Source organism: Scyliorhinus torazame, chromosome 2 (assembly GCF_047496885.1).
Source record: "Scyliorhinus torazame isolate Kashiwa2021f chromosome 2, sScyTor2.1, whole genome shotgun sequence".
NCBI classification, from domain to species: domain Eukaryota; kingdom Metazoa; phylum Chordata; class Chondrichthyes; order Carcharhiniformes; family Scyliorhinidae; genus Scyliorhinus; species Scyliorhinus torazame.
In genome coordinates this window covers 176,496,024-176,513,639 of record NC_092708.1, presented here as the reverse complement: position 1 = coordinate 176,513,639, position 17,616 = coordinate 176,496,024, and the positions used below count along the sequence as shown (strand labels likewise).

General features: G+C 44.0%; 1 protein-coding gene across 2 annotated transcripts in view; it reads left to right on the top strand.

The window, feature by feature from the left end:
• Positions 1-296: 296 nt before the first annotated feature.
• Positions 297-17,616, top strand: part of cops8 (COP9 signalosome subunit 8) — a 55,611-nt gene continuing 38,291 nt past the window's right edge. Inside the window, exons 1-2 of one of the 2 annotated variants that reach the window (XM_072480587.1) lie at positions 297-445; positions 5,547-5,617. In XM_072480587.1, coding sequence (XP_072336688.1) covers positions 368-445; positions 5,547-5,617 — 149 coding nt within the window. In that variant the 5' untranslated portion in view covers positions 297-367. The remainder of the gene's footprint in view (positions 446-5,546; positions 5,618-17,616) is intronic. The other variant, XM_072480578.1, reaches the window with a different exon arrangement.

Genomic DNA, 17,616 nt, shown 5'->3' with positions numbered 1-17,616 from the left:
GTTCTAAGCTCTTTGCAATGCTCTCTGCCACACTGGAGACAAACATCTACCTCGACTGACATCACATCCACCACCTGAAAACTTTGACTCCAATACTTAAATCAGCAACTGTTTCGAAGATGGACTAATATTTTTAATTCCATGACAGTGTGTCACTGGCGGTATATTTAAATTGGTTATAACGATATGGACTGGCACTCCTAAGATTGCTTCAGATCAACTGAACCAACAGCTGCGATGTTTCGGTGCATAAACTCCTCCCGGCCACCAGGGCGGCGCTGAGGAGCTGGAGCCCCGGGCCCGGGCTTTGTGACCTCTGACCTGTAGCCCGGCAGCGGAAGTGCGGGAAGGGAGTGAGGTTGGGAAGATGCCCACTGCGGTGATGGCGGAAAACTCGCTGGGATTCAGCAAACTGCTGGAGCAATGTGAGATCCAGGAGCTGGAGGTAGGGCGGAGGGAGCCGGGTCTGTCAGATTTCGGCCGGCGGGCGGGGGACTGATACTGACAGACCGGAGTGTACAGTCAGATCGGCTGGTCGTCTGTCCATGTATTCCACACACACGCACATGTATATAATACACATATAGTTTATGAATGGGTAGATTGAAAATCCGGTTATATTTGTCAGTCATTGACAGGCTGAACGAGGATCGAGGAAAAATGAACCATGATAGATGAGTGGAGGAACTTATGCAAACAGACAGGTGTCAGAAAGTTATCTCCGGTATGATACACGAAGGAAATAGCCATTAACCAATTCAATTGCCTAGAATTGGGTAAAGGGAGATTTGATTTATTTATGGTCATGTGTACTGAGGTACAGTGAAAAGTATTGTTCTGCGTACAATCCAGACAGATCATACATGGAAAACATAGGGCTACATCAATACACAATGTAAATACACAGGCATCAGGTGAAGCATAAGGACGGTAGTATTACTCAATAGAGAAGATGTGTGAAGAGGTCAGTTCAGTCCATAAGAGGGTCGTTCAGGAGTCTGGTAACAGCGGGGAAGAAGCTGTTTTTGAACCTGTTGGTGCTTATTCTCAGACTTTTGTACCTCCTGCCCGATGGAAGAGAGAATAACCTGGGTGGGAAGGGTCTTTGATTATGCTGTCCACTTTCCCAAGACAGTGGGATATGTGAGAGAGAGAACACAAATTGGGGTGTAACTACTTTTGTATAACATTACTAATTTCCTACACTGTTGCATATAAATTGCTGAAGTAAATTTATTTGCCAGCTAACAGTGCTTTTCAATATCTGGCTAAAAGTTAGAGGACTATTTCCCAGAGCTTTATTAGAGTAAATTTTATTTTGATTTCTGCTGTTGGATTTATTTATTGTCACGTGTACCGGCGTACAATGAAAAGTATTTTTCTGCGAGCAGCTCAAGCAGATCATTTAGTACATGAAAAGAAAATAATATAAAAAGAAAATACATAAAAGGGCAACAAAAGGTCCACAATGCAAATACATAGAGACCGGCATCGGGTGAAGCATACAGGAGTGTAGTATTAATCAGGTCAGTTCATAAGAGGGTTGTTTAGGAGTCTGGTAACAGCAGGGATGATGCTGTTTTTGAATCTGTTTGTGCATGTTCTCAGACTTTATCTCCTGCCCGATGGAAGAAGTTGGAAGAGGTGAGTAAGCTGAATGGGAGGGGTCTTTGATTATGCTGCCCGCATTCCCCAATGTAGGTGTGGATAGACTCAATGGATGGCAGGCAGGTTTGTGTGATGGACTGGGCTGTGTTCATGACTCTCTGGAGGTTCTTGCGGTCTTGGGCCAAGCAGTTGCCATACCAGGCTGTGATGCAACCAGATACGATGCTTTCAATGGTGCATCTGTAAAAGTTGATAGAGTCAGTGTGGACATGTTGAATTTCCTGTTTTCCTGAGGAAGTATAGGCGCTGTTGTGATTTCTTGGTGGTAGCGTCGATGTGGGTGGACCACGACAAAGTTTTGGTGATGTGCACTCCAAGGAATTTGAAGTTGTTAACCATCACCATTTCGGCCCCATTTTTGCTGACGGGTGAGTACAGTACTTTCCTTCCTGAAGTCAATGGCCAGCTCTTTGGTTGTTCCTGGCATTGAGGGATAGATTGTTGTCGTTGCACGACTCCACTAAGTTCTCTCTCTCCCTCCTGTATTCTGACTCGTTGTTATTCGAGATCCGACCCACTATGGTCGTGTCATCAGCAAACTTGTAGCTGGAGTTGGAACCAAATTTTGCCACGCAGTCGTGTGCGCACAGGGAGTATAGTAGGTGGCTAAGTACGCAGCCTTATGGTGCCTGCCATAACTATTCTATGATTTTTAAGGGTTTTCAAAATTATTTAGCTTCTAGAATGGTCTCAGCATATTGGAAGTTAACAAATGTAACATTGCTGTTGAAGAACAGGACAGAGAAAGCAAGGAACCACAGCCTTGATAGCCTGACATCAATTATGGAGAAAATGCTGGAATCTATTCTTGAGCCTTAACACTCTTAGAAAATCATAGTGTGACCAAAATCAACATAGTTTTATGAAAGGGGAATCTATTTGACAAATTTATTACAACATTTTGAGGGTGTATCTAGTAAGTAGATAAAGGGGAACCTGGAGAATTGAAGCAGGTGCCACATAAAGGCTAATATGCAAGATAAGTGTGCATGGAGTTACAAGTAATACATTGATATGGATAGAGGATTGGTTAATGAATACAAACAGACAGGAGGGATGAATGGGGCATTTTTAAGTTGGAAGGCATGACTAATGGAATGCTATAAGGATCAGCACTGGGGCCTCAACTGTTTACAATCTAAATTAATGATTTAGACCACATCGACAATGGTTGACTGGTCGACCAGGAACTCATTCCCAATTGACCGCACGCCTTTAGCTCATCGTGCACTTGGCACATGCGTAGTGTGTGCTTTCTATGTACTACACATGCACGTTGCGTGCTTTTTGCACATTGCACATGCGTGGAGCCGACACATGCTTAGTTTGTGCTTTCTGCATCTGCACCCAAGCAGCGCATGTGCAGTGTGAACTTTTGAATTTGAGAGGATTATTAAACCTGAAAACTGGAATAATGGTTAAGAACCAGGTCCAATATATGAAGCTCAACAGAAAGAAATTACTCAATAGCTTTCATTTAGAAAGCATTGTAATGTAGCAAATTATCGACAGATGCTCCACACCAGTGTAATCAGACAAAAAATGAATACAGAAGGATTAGATATCAGGAGCTTTGCTGACTTAGTGGGTGTCAGCCAGGGTGGCGGTGAGAGATATGAAATTGACCATTGTTGAGTTCTCAGGTGGACATAGGTTGAGAGAGAGAGAAAATGGTGTTGAAGTGGAAGATCAGCCATGATCTCATTAAATGGCAGAGCGTGCTTTACTAATGCCCTTTAGGGGATAGTAGAGTGCAAAATGTCTTTGGTGCATTTTTCTTCTTTTTGTTCATAGACCAGTGCTAAAGGCCTATACTGTGCGACATGTTTGAAGGGGAGGATGGCCAGATTGGTAAATCATGTTCAGATAACTGTCAAAGTAGATCTGGAGTCAGTGGGCACCCCTGATTTAGATAAGGAAACAGATGATGAAAATTGGCTAAGTGCGAATGTGAGATGGACTCAGCGTGCAAAAAGATACAGAATTTTTTAAATTCCTATCATGGGATGAGTATCACTGGCAAGGCCAGCATTTGTTGCTCATCCCTAACTGCCTTTGAGAAGTTGATGGTGAGTAGTTGTCTTGAACCACTGCATTGGTGAGTTGCTGCAGTGCATCATTAATACAGTACACACCGTTGACAGTGTAAAAGGAGTGAATGTTTAAGGCGATGGCTGGGGTGCTCAGCGCTGCCACACTAGCATGGATTATTTTTTTAAAAAAAGACTTTGTCCTGACTTCAACTCCTAGAACTTCAAGACCAGCGTGGAGAAAATTCTGTCACAACCACAGGTGCCAGCAAAGATCTCAAACAGTGAACTCGCTATATTTTTTATTTTTGCATTGAACTTTAATTTGGTTAAGAAAGTAACTTCCAACCCTGCATGATTGTGTTTGTGGGTGTATGCATTGCAAAGGTAGAGACTTAGATGCATCTTCTAAAAATATTTTTATATCCTTACCTCAATGTGAGTTTTTAACGCAATAAAAACAAACTCCTTTGTGTTTTAAACTCAAGACTGCCAGACTAGTTTCATTGCAATCAGCACATAAATGATTAAGTACAGACATTGATAAAATACCATGATCCTCAGTAAATTCACAAAGAACCTGGTTGCAGTCAGACTTGGAGTGATATAGCAAGGGAGTCACTTTTATTCCTCCCCATGGGCCCGAATATAGACTTGAAAATCGTTACTGTGCAGCATGTGGAACCGCTGGTACTGGCTCAGAGTATTAGTCTGTTGTCTGTAAATTATCAAACACTTCGACCAGTTTATTAGGAAAACGTTTTACCCAGATTCCCTCATTTGCGAGATGAACAAAGAACAAACACAGGTTCACAATTCAATCCAAATTTATTCACAAACACAAAACAGTTATTCTCCCAAATATTATCTACCCAAGATTCTACCCGTGCCGATCAACTTGATCGAGCTGCGAGTCCATCAGTCCATCTGAGCCTCAGTCGTCTCAGGGCCATATTCTGCGAAGGTCGATCTTGCATGCCTCCTCCGTCCGGTCTCTGGTCTGCCGTCGATTCATCTCTGTTGTCTACATGTCGAGTCTTTGCTGATGAGGATCTCTGGGTGACTCTTCTTTCCCTCTTCGCGTCCTTCCAGAGGTTTCCGTGACCCTCAGCCAATGAGGTCACTGGGTGGGGGTTGCAACACCCAATGGAGTTGCTGATTGCAGTTCTGCAGGGCACCAGGAACTCTCTTTCTCCCCTCCTCCCCCAATCCCCAGGGTCCATCCTCAGGTTCATTGTCTTCACGTAGCCGTATCCCATATAATGGCGGGAAATCAAGGTGCCAGAAAGTCTGGCTGCATCTGGGTAATCACCAAAAATCAATCTGTCTGAATAGGGCCGATTATCTCCATCTCCTCGTTACAGGACAAGCCCTGGCTTGTCTGTCTCTGTCCAGTATAATGTCCAATTCTGAATTTAAAGTGTCCACTTATGTGTCAGGCCTAAGATTCAGGACGTTGACCATTTTACTGCAAGTGGAACAGATGAAGGAACAATTATCCTCATAGCAGATGACAACATCCGTTTAAAAAAAACGCGTCTAACTTAAAATGGGCACTAGCCATCAAATAATCAATACGGCAAGTGAAAATACTGTGTAGAATTTGTAATTGATAAGTAAAATCTTTTTGCTTTGAATACTTGTAAAGTACTGGCTAATTGCATTCTTGGAGAAACCAACTTCGAGGAATTTGCGAAGCTTGAGGAATTTGTGCTATAGAAACTGCAGCATCCCGGAGCTGATGACTCACCCTTGGTGAGATTCGTGTCAACATTAGGGACTCCTTACTAGATGTGATTTTGTTTTATTTTGAGTGGTGTTAACATACATTTTATGTTTAATTTGCAGGCACCTGGTGGAGTAGCAACACCACAAGTTTATGGTCAGCTGCTTGCTTTATATCTCCTACACAATGACATGTGAGTAATGAGTGAAGAGCTAATGCCACACTCAAATCTGTATAATTTCTATGCATGTCCATCAGAAGTAAATAAATGATCAAAATTCAATATCATTAAGATTTCAGTAAAATATGGCTAATGAAAATGCTTTGCATAATTTCTTATTGTACATGGTATTGCAAACTTTGTCTATCTAAATTTAAGCTGTTTAATTTGGGTTTTGTGTGCTGAGATTATTGAGCCATATTGGTGGCAATAATTTGAGGTGCATCTAGTGTATTGGTAAACATTTACTGACCTAAATTGGAGTATGTTGCAGGTATTTCTGACCTCAGTTAGCTGCTGATTTTGATGTAGGCCAAGTAACTACACCTCTAGTGTTTCAATATTGCAGTATTTCTATGATTCAATTTTTCTCCAGAAGCTTGTAATCTTATCAATTGCTAATGACTATAACAGTCATTGGTGTCAGATGTGAAGTGAGTCAAACATGTGATTTGCATGTATATGTAGTTGATTACTGCACTGTTATTTTACAGCGACTCTAAAGAGGTGTGTTATGTCCTGGAGATTTTGTTGTTTGTAGATGAGAAATGTGCAGTTGTCTGAAAGTTGGGAGTTCAGATAAGTTTTTCCCTAAATTTGACCGTTTGGAATTTTCTGATCTTGAAGAGCTTGCTACCTATTTGAACCTGGATATAAAATCTGGTGCTTTGGTTTATGGTTACATCCTCAAGCATGTCTATGCAGAATCAATGGGTGCTGAAACATAACTGTGTTGCACTGTTTAAGATGAAGATTGGTCAGTTGCATTTGTCCATGATTCCATTATGCAATTGGTTAGAACTTGGCTAGAAATGACCAGAGATTGTCTTGGCTTAAGTTATCAAAGCACTTAGATTAACAAAGACAATGGGCCGGATTTCACAGAGTAATGGAGATGAGGAGAAGAGTGTGGGCAGTGAGCCCACAACCTGCATTCCCAACCCTGACCAGCTCCATTGAAATGATAGACACCTCTTAGCCCTGCCATTTTTGTGAAGTTGGGCTCGCTTCTCAAGGACCTGTACTCACAGCCCCTCAGAGGAGACGTGAACTATAATCTGGATGTGGGAACCTTTTAAATGATAACTTCAAAAGGTCTTGCTCATCCCCCCCCCCCCTGTTAACACATGCCCTCCATGTCCCCCATACACCATGCCAACCCATGTCTCCCGCTCTCCAATATTTCCTGATATCCTCCATGCCAACGCATAGCACTTCCATGCCCATTCACACCTTATATACACTGTACAGAACCTTCTAGCATAGGTGCCGAAATGTGGCGACCAGGGGCTCTTAGTGGTTCATTTATGCCTGCTAGAAGTAACATACATTCATCCAGAGAACCACTCTGCAAATAAAAGGAATCCTGTGTGGAAATGCTGAAAAAAACAGCTGTTCACAATTTTCTTCAAAAACAACTGCTGTTGCTACAACCCTACAGATGTGTCAATCAACTGAACTTTTAAAGCATCAATAACAAGCTTTAAGCACATAGGACCTCTTTATCTTGTGTAAATAAACATTGGGCTAGTGACAAGATGGATCAAGATAGATGTAATCCATTAGCCTGTCTTCACCTGTCAATATACACATTGGGATTCATTTAGCTCCAGATGCTATAAAATTGGCCTTATCAGCAATTTTGTAACAAGAGCCCTACTCTCCATTTGTCCATCTTACAAGCTTGTTGCAGAAATAGAGCTCATAAATGGCTATCCTGATCAGAGCATTGTTTACTGCACAAACTCACAAATGGGCCAAAGACCGCCACTTTCAGACCTAAAAACGTGCCCTATCTCAAGTTACTTTGGAAAGGCGGAATATCTCAAAAATGTAAACAACAAGTTAAATAAGCCATTTCATGCTGTTACTATGTAGTGGCTATGCAAGTGGTATTTTACACCAACAATATGCTGCCATTAGTCCAAAAAGACTTTCTTCCTACCACCGTGGGCAGCACAGTAGCACGTGGTTAGTACTGTTGCTTCACAGCGCCAGGGTCCCAGGTTTGATTCCCGATTCTGTCCATGCAGAGTCTGCATGTTCTCCCTGTGTTTGCGTGGGTTTCCTCTGGGTGCTCCAGTTTCCTTCCACAAGTCCCGAAAGATGTGCTGTTAGGTAATTTGGACATTCTGAATTCTCCCTGTGTACCTGAACAGGTGCCGAAATGTGGCGACCAGGGGCTCTTAGTGGTTCATTTATGCCTGCTAAAAGTAACATACATTCATCCAGAGAACCACTCTGCAAATAAAGGAATATGTTCAAGCCTTGCTCCTTGTTTGAATTACCTGGGAACTTGGGCATCTATGTGTCCTTATTGTTTTCTCTATGGCAATGCCTTGGCCAAACGAGAGTTAGCTTGCCAAACAGTCAGTACCGTTTCCTCCAAGAGTGTAAATTGGTAAGATTGTATGAAATGTTGTGTTCTTGTTTGTCCTGATTGCAGGATGCAGATTTTGTCAACTTTTTTCGATAGTCTTTCAGTGTTTGTGCGACATGTTCTTTTCACAACCTCCATGCAGCACCACCCCAATTAGATGCAAATTTATAGTGGTGAATTGCTACTTTTGCACTGAAAGTGTGTATAGGTTTCTCCCCAACATTATGTTGTCAATCAAAGAACAAAGAAAAATTACAGCACAGGAACAGGCCCTTCGGCCCTCCAAGCCTGTGCCGATCCAGATCCTCTATTTAAAACTGTCACCTATTTTCTAAGGATCTGTATCCCTCTGCTCCCTGCCCATTCATGTATCTGTCTAGATACATCTTAAATGACGCTATTGTGCCCGCCTCTACAACCTTCGCCGGCAATGCGTTCCAGGAACCCACCACCCTCTGCGTAAAGAACTTTCCACGTATACCTCCCTGAAACTTTTCCCCTCTCACCTTGAACTCGTGACCCCTAGTAATCAAGTCCCCCACTCTAGGAAAAAGCTTCTTGCTATCCACCCTGTCTCTACCTCTAATGATTTTGTAGACCTCAATGACATCCTCCCTCAACCTCCGTCTTTCTAATGAAAATAATCCCAATCTACTCAACCTCTCTTCATAGCTAGCGCCTTCTATACCAGGCAACATCCTGGTGAACCTCCTCTGCACTCTCTCCAAAGCATCCATATCCTTTTGGTAATGTGGCGACCAGAACTGTACGCAGCATTCCAAATGTGGCCGAACCAAAGTCTTATACAACTGTAACATGACCTGCCAACTCTTGTACTCAATACCCCTTCCGATGAAGGAAAGCATGCCGTATGCCTTCTTGACCACTCTATCGACCTGCGCAGCCACCTTCAGGGTACAATGGACCTGAACACCCAGATCTCTCTGTACATCAATTTTCCCCAGGGCTTTTTCATTTATAGTTTGCTCTTGAATTGGATCGTCCAAAATGCATCACCTCGCATTTGCCCGGAACTCCATCTGCCATTTCCCTGCCCAATTCTCCAATCTATCTATATTCTGCTGTATTCTCTGACAGTCCCCTTCACTATCTGCTACTCCACAATCTTCGTGTCATCTGCAAACTTGCTAATGAGACCACCTGTACCTTCCCCCAGATCATTTATGTATATCACAAACAACAGTGGTCCTAGCACGGATCCCTGTGGAACACCACTGGTCACAGTTCTCCATTTTGAGAAATTCCCTTCCACTACTACTCTCTGTCTCCTGTTGCCCAGCCAGTTCTTATCCATCTAGCTAGTACACCTTGGACCCAATGAGACTTCACTTTCTCCATCAGCCTACCATGGGGAACCTTATCAAACGCCTTACTGAAGTCCATGTATATGACATCCACAGCCCTTCCCTCATCAATCAACTTTGTCACTTCCTCAAAGAATTCTATTATGTTGGTAAGACATGACCTTCCCCGCACAAATCCATGTTGCCTATCACTGATAAGCCTATTTTCTTTCAAATGTGAATAGATCCTATCCCTCAGTATCTTCTCCAGCAGCTTCCCTACCACTAACGTCAGTTCACCGGTCTATAATTACCTGGATTATCCCTGCTACCCATCTTAAACAAGGGGACAACATTAGCAATTCTCCAGTCCTCCGGTACCTCACCCGTGTTCAAGGATGCTGCAAAGATATCTGTTAAGACCCCAGCTATTTCCTCTCACTTCCCGCAGTAACCTGGGATAGATCCCATCTGGACCTAGGGACTTGTCCACCTTAATGCCTTTTAGAATACCCAACACATCCTCCCTCCTTATGCTGAATTGACCTAGAGTAATGAAACCTAACCTCAACATCCGTCATGTCCCTCTCCTCGCTGAATACCGATGCAAAGTACTTGTTAAGAATCTCACCCATTTTCTCTGACTCCACGCATAACTTTCCTCCTTTGTCCTTGAATGGGCCAACCCTTTCTCTAGTTACCCTCTTGCTCCTTATATATGAATAAACGGCTTTGGGATTTTCTTTAACCCTGTTTGCTAAAGATATTTCATGACCCCTTTTCGCCCTCTTGATTCCTTGTTTCAGATTGGTCCTACATTCCTGATATTCTTCCAAAGCTTTGTCTGTCTTCAGTCGCCTAGACCTTATGTATGCTTCCTTTTTCCTCTTAGCTAGTGTCACAATTTCACCTGTCATCCATGGTTCCCTAATCTTGCCATTTCTATCCCTCATTTTCACAGGGACATGTCTGTCCTGTACTCTAATCAACCTCTCTTTAAAAGCCTCCCATATACCAAATGTGGATTTACCTTCAAACAGCTGCTCCCAATCCACATTCCCCAGATCCTGCCGAATTTTGGTATCATTGGCCTTCCTCCAATTTAGCACTCTTCCTTTAGGACCACTCTCGTCTTTGTCCATGAGTATTCTAAAACTTACGGAATTGTGATCACTATTCCCAAAGTAATCCCCTACTGAAACTTCAACCACCTGGCCGGACTCATTCCCCAACACCAGGTCCAGTATGGCCCCTTCCCGAGTTGGACTATTTACATACTGCTCTAGAAAAACCCTCCTGGATGCTCCTTACAAATTCTGCTCCATCTAGACCTCTAACACTAGGTGTATCCCAGTCAATGTTGGGAAAATTAAAATCTCCTATCACCATCACCCTGTTGCTCCTACATCTTTCCATAATCTGTTAACATATTTGTACTTCTATCTCACGCTCGCTGTTGGGAGGTCTGTAGTACAGCCCCAATATTGTTACCGCACCCTTCCTATTTCTGAGCTCTGCCCATATCGCCCCACTGTTCGAGTCCTCCATAGTGCCCTCCTTCAGCACAGCTGTGATATCCTCTCCGACCAGTAATGCAACTCCTCCACCCCTTTTACCTCCCTCTCTATCCCGCCTGAAGCATCGATATCCTGGGATATTTAGTTGCCAATCATGCCCTTCCCTCAACCAAGTCTCAGTAATAGCAATAACATCACACTCCCAGGTACTAATCCGAACACTAAGTTCATCTGCCTTACCTACTACACTACTTGCATTAAAACAAATGAGGACCACCTGTCCTTTTGCGTTCATCATCTGCTCCCTGCCTACTCTTCCCCTTAGTCTTGCTGACTTCATGATCTAGTTCCTTACAGGCTTTAGTTACTACCTCCTTACTGCCCACTAACCTCATTTGGTTCCCATCCCTCTGCCACATTAGTTTAAACCCTCCCCAACAGCATTAACAAAAGCACCCCTGAGGACATTGGTTCCAGTCCGGCCCAGGTGTAGCCCGTCCAATTTGTAAGAGTCCCACCTCCCCCAGAACCGGTCCCAATGTCCCAAAAATCTGAACCCCTCCCTCCTGCACCATCTCTCGAGCCACGCATTCATCCTGCCTATTCTTTCATTTCTACACTGACTGCAACGTGGCACAGGTAGCAATCCTGAGATTATTACCTCTGAGGTCCGACTTTTTAACTTGGCTCCTAACTCCCTAAATTCTGCTTGTAGGACCTCATCCCGTTTTTTACCTATATCATTGGTGCCTATATGCACCATGACAACAGGCTGTTCACCCTCCCCCTTCAGAATGTTCTGCAGCCTATCTGAGACAATCCTGACCCGTGCACCTGGGAGGCTACATACCATTCGGGAGTCTCGTTTTCGACCACAGAACCGCTTATCTACTCCCCTTACAATTGAATCCCCTATGACTATAGCCCTTCCACTCTTTTTCCTGCCCTTCTGTACAGCAGAGCCAGCCACGGTGCCATGAACATGGCTACTGCTGCCTTCCCCTGGTGAGCCATCTCCCCCAACAGTATCCAAAACGGTATACCTATTTTGGAGGAAGATGACCGCAGGGGACACCTGCACTGCCTTCCTGCTTTTTCTCTGCCTTTTGGTCACCCATTCCCTTTCTCCCTCAGCAATCCTAATCTGCGGTGTGACCAATTCGCTAAACGTGCTATCCACGACCTCCTCAGCATCGCGGATGCTGCAAAGTGAGTCCATCCGCAGCTCCAGAGCCGTCATGCGGTCTAACAAGAGCTGCAGCTGGACACACTTCCCGCAAGAGAAGGAGTCAGCGACATCAGCCACGTCCCTGAGCTCCCACATTGAGCAAGAGAAACATAACAAGGGTCTGAGATCGCCGGCCATTTTTAATCTTAAGCTTAACTTAGTCCAACTATAATATCAAATAATAGATAAATGAAAAAGGAAAAAAAAAAAAGAAAAATTGTTACCAATCACACGATAAAAAGAAATAGAAATAGAAAAACCTTACCTTATCAACAAAGCACAGTCTTTTTTTGGGGGGGTTAGAGGAGGAGGGCGGGTGGGAGACACTACACGTGTAGTGTCTCAGGTTCAGCCGCTGCCCAAATATATCAGTTCACTCACCTTCCCAGAGCGCAATTTGACCGCTCCCACTCAGCTCCTCCCTCTCACCGCTCCTGTAAGGTAGGTTTTTAGAAAGGGAAACTTACCTTCCCGACAGCCCCCTGGTTACTACTCATGCTGCTACCACTGAAAAACTGAATCGTGAACAAGCTGTACAGGGTTCCAGTTTCGAATCCCTTTCCTGACCCTTCCAGGTTGGTTAGTGTTGGGTTTATTTGGTAATAACTGTTTACCATTAACTCATAATCAGAACCGAAATCGAAGTCAAGACTCTCGTCTGATTCTTCATTCTTATGGTTGCTTTCGGCCTGAGAATGTTCACGATCTGGTTCACTATCACTCTCATTTGGGGCGGCACGGTGGCACAGTGGTTAGTACTGTTGCTTCACAGCACCAGGGATGACCTGGTGCCTATTCGGGTACACAGAGCGAGAATTCAGAATGTCCAATTCACCTAACAGCACGTCTTTCGGGAACTTGTGGGAGGAAACCACGCAGACACAGGGAGAATGTGCAGACTCCACACCGACAGTGACCCAAATCGGGAATCGAACCTGGAACCCTGACGCTGTGAAGCAACAGTGCTACCCACTTGTGTTACCGTGCCACCCATCTCAGTCTTCACACCTGCTCCACAGCAGTGTGGGCCTCTGTTCTCTTAAATCCAGTTAACACTGAAGTCTTTGTTTTCAGAATCCTCCCTATGAACCCAACATGCTGAATGACCATGTCCCACCATTCTCTACCTTGGCTACCTGCCTTTCTCTCACTCTCTCACTTCCTTTCCTTTTCAAAATTATGGGGCTGATGGAACAAATGCTTAGATTATGGATTAGCTCATAATCGTCAGCCATAATTGCTGCTTACCTGGCAGTTTGTACCCTCTGGTCCTCAACATGGGTTCTTATTATAGAAGGTAAGGAATTCTTAAACTCCTTTAAGACAATGACCTCTCTCAGAGCCTCAAAGGTAGTTTCTACTTCCAAAACTCGTACCCAACTATTAAAATTGTTCTGTACTTAATCCTTTCAAATTCTGAATACGTCTGTTATATCACTACAAACCTGGTGTCTCTTTTTCATTTACGCTGTAACCCACATTCACCGTCTAACGTTCCAAGATCCCTGACGAGCCCCCAATTTATGTTACGACACCCTGGATGGGTGCCTGGTTAATTCCGTCCCCACAGGCCCCCGAGTCCCAACACAAGTGAATTAACCAATAATTTGTACACGGTTTGCAGAATCTTTGGCCCTTGACTGCTCAATACGCTGTAGCCACCAGGTTTGAAAGTTGAACACAAAAACTGTTTATTTATAACGGGAACAAAGTTGAGATATGCAATAATTCTAACAGAATAATGGCCAGCTAATCTACTCCCCCCTCCTCCCACCAACCCATTACCATCCCACTCTCTACCCAAACCCACACATGACAGACACATACAGAGGGAGGGATAGAAAATAAGAGTTAAAGTGGAAAGAGAGAGATGAGTGAAGTTGTTTTGAATGTTGTGGTTGTTTTTGCAAGCACTCTTGCCAGGATGCTTATGGATCAAAACCACCAGTGTATGGTTAGAGATAATCCCTGGCAGGTGTGTTCAGTCAGTACTCTGGTTGTCGGATTCCCTCTGGGGAGTCACATTAACTTGCATTACCCTGGGTCTTCACTCAGAAGATTTGCCTCAGGCTTGTTTTAGTTCTTTCTTGTTTCCAAGTCCACCAAAACGACCAACAGCCTTTCTGAGATAAGAACACCGTTTCCCCCACACAAGATTTTTAAAAGAGTTTTTACACAACTGGCCTTGCCTTCAGCTGCTGCTAGACTGGATTTTCCTGCAGAGAGAAAGATCTTTACTTTGGACAAAATTCATCAGTTGAGAGAGAGAGATCCAGACTATGACCCTCCAGCTTCAGATCAAAACTTAACTAAAAGCCAACAGATGAAGGATCATTCCAGAGAAAAGCTTGACCAATCACTGCCTGTCCTTGAGAAGAACCCCGTTTATGGGACAGCTCATTGGCCACCAGCCAAGTAGTCCATCAAGATGTATCATCACTGACGTCGGACCAAACAGAACATCCTGCTGGACATTCCTGTTTTAAAATTAAAGGCAAGCTGCTTGCCCTTAAAACCATTAATCAGCCATGGACCAAATTGTAATAACAAAAAACAACAGATATTGAAAGGAAAACAAGGGACAACCCAGGATTAACAGGAGGATCCTTACAAACCCCACAACCCATATTCACAACTACCAGCTTGAACTTGTCATCTCGCCTGGCCTTACTCTGGGAGTAGTATCACTCAAAGGTTCAGATATCTTTGATCACTTCCTTGAATCGCTCTTCAACCATAACCTGCATTTGCCTCATAGCCCTACTTGTTGCTGTATCTGCCCCTGGGAAAGTTTCTCCCTGTTCACTTAGAACTGCACTTTGAAATTCCCAGTTGTCAAGCCTTTAGCCTGTTATTCACTGTGATATTTCTGGGCCAACTGATCTGCTCGACTGCATTCACACTGCCAGCTTTGATGCCCTGGTCCCCATTTAAACCATTACTCTCTCTCCGCCTGGTCGTGTCCCCTGATGTGGCCCTTGTGCCTAAGCTGTTTAATTCGGTGGACACAGAGTTGACCATGGGGCATACATGCTCTGGTCATTTAGTGTCAGATCTGGCAAGACCATACAAAATACCATTGAGTCGTATTCTTGTCGACGAAATTCCGTACTCTTCTCGGATCAGCCTGGTAAAGCAGCTGCTTTTCTGTATTCTAAGCCACATTCTTAAACCCCATTCGTCTGTCTTACACCATCCTCTGCACCAACAAATAGATTACTTTATCACCTAGATTTAAACCCATTTGATAACTTACCACCCTTCCATTATCCCATGCCAACTTACTTGAAGGCTTTTCCCTCTTACCCCACCCCTTTGCCCTTGCTCTGAGCTTATTTCCTTCCTTGGATTTTCACCCATTTCCTCTCATGCCCTCTCAGAGCTCATCTTGATCATGAGATGCGCATCCTACCCTCCCATCCTTGTCCCCACTAAACTGACAGGTTTGAAGGTCCTGCTGCCATATTTAAATAACAGTCCAGCACACTCGTATCACTCTCTTCAGCCCATCTGTCTTCACCAGACCATGCAGATTGTCAGCATGAAAAGGCTAACAGTCTCAAGAAGTCTATTCCTTGTTTCAACAACCCTTCCCCTCCCCGAACCCATCACCTGCAAGATATTTTTCTAAGAATTATTGCCCCACTGATTAAAAAAGGAGGTAGGCAGAAAGCGGGTAATTATAGGCCAGTTAGCTTAACTTCCGTAGTAGGGAAAATGCTGGAATCTATCATCAAGGAAGAAATAGCGAGGCATCTGGATGGAAATAGTCCCATTCGGCAGACGCAGCATGGATTCATAAAGGGCAGGTCGTGCCTAACTACTTTGGTGGAATTTTTTGAGGGCATGACCAGTGCCGTAGATAATAGGGATCCAATGGATGTGGTATATCTGGATTTCCAGAAAGCTTTTGACAAGGTGCCACACAAAAGATTGTTGCATAAGATAAAGATGCATGGCATTCAGGGTAAAGTAGTAGCATGGATAGAGGATTGGTTAATTAATAGAAAGGAAAGAGTGGGGATTAATGGGTGTTTCTCTGGTTGGCAATCAGTAGCTAGTGGTGTCCCTCAGGGTTCAGTGTTGGGCCCACAATTGTTCACAATTTACATAGATGATTTGGAGTTGGGGACCAAGTGCAATGTGTCCAAGTTTGCAGACGACGCTAAGATAAGTGGTAAAGGAAAAAGTGCAGAGGATACCAGAAGTCTGCAGAGGGATTTGGATAGGTTAAGTGAATGGGCTAGGGTCTGGCAGATGGAATACAATGTTGACAAATGTGAGGTTATCCATTTTGGTAGGAATAATAACAAACGGGATTATTATTTAAATAATAAAATATTAAAACGTGCCGCTGTGCAGAGAGACCTGGGTGTGCTAGTGCATGAGTCGCAAAACGTTGGTTTACAGGTGCAACATGTGATTAAGAAGGCAAATTGAATTTTGTCCTTCATTGCTAGAGGGATGGAGTTTAAGACTAGAGAGGTTATGCTGCAATTGTATAAGGTGTTAGTGAGGCCACACCTGGAGTATTGTGTTCAGTTTTGGTTTCCTTACCTGAGAAAGGACATACTGGCACTGGAGGGTGTGCAGAGGAGATTCACTAGGTTAATCCCAGAGCTGAAGGGGTTGGATTACGAGGCGAGGTGGAGTAGACTGGGACTGTACTAAGTGGAATTTAGAAGGTTGCGGGGGGATCTTATAGAAACGTATAAAATTATGAAGGGACTAGATAGGATAGATGCGGGCAGGTTGATTCCACTGGCGGGTGAAAGCAGAACTAGGGGGCATAGCCTCAAAATAAGGGGAGTAGATTTAGGACTGAGTTTAGGAGGGACTTCTTCACCCAAAGGGTTGTGAATCTATGGAATTCCTTGCCCAGTGAAGCAGTTGAGGCTCCTTCATTAAATGTTTTTAAGATAAAAATAGATAGTTTTTTGAAGAATAAAGGGATTAAGGGTTATGGTGTTCGGGCCGGAAAGTGGAGCTGAGTCCACAAAAGATCAGCCATGATCTCATTGAATGGCAGAGCAGGCTCGAGGGGCCAGATTGCCTACTCCTGCTCCTAGTTCTTATTATGTTCTTATTATTATGCTTGTGTTGTGACTCCGGGACAAGTGGGTCTAGAATTGATCTCGCCTTTATCAAGGATGTCTTAACACTTTGTCTCGTTGTTTGTGAGATTTTTATGCAGCTTTGTCGGGGCCTAGCTTCTCTTCCCCCTGCCTTCCATGTTCATCTTATTCATGCATCTCCTTGCCCCACTGCATGCCATTGCGAAACTTCACACGTCTTCCACATTGCCTTGTCCTCATGTGCACCACCACCGCCACACACACACCCAGAGACAGATGTGCTCTCCAATACCTAGCGCAGTTCTGATTCATGTCAGCGACACAGGAGTGTCCATGGATGCAGTAGCACTGTGCTGTCCATGATGACCAGCTTGGCATGGGAATGGAGGTAGGAATCGATCTGCTCAGTGCCAGAACATCAGGAGCAGCGCAGCACTATGGCAAAAAATTGTTGCACTCACCCCAAAG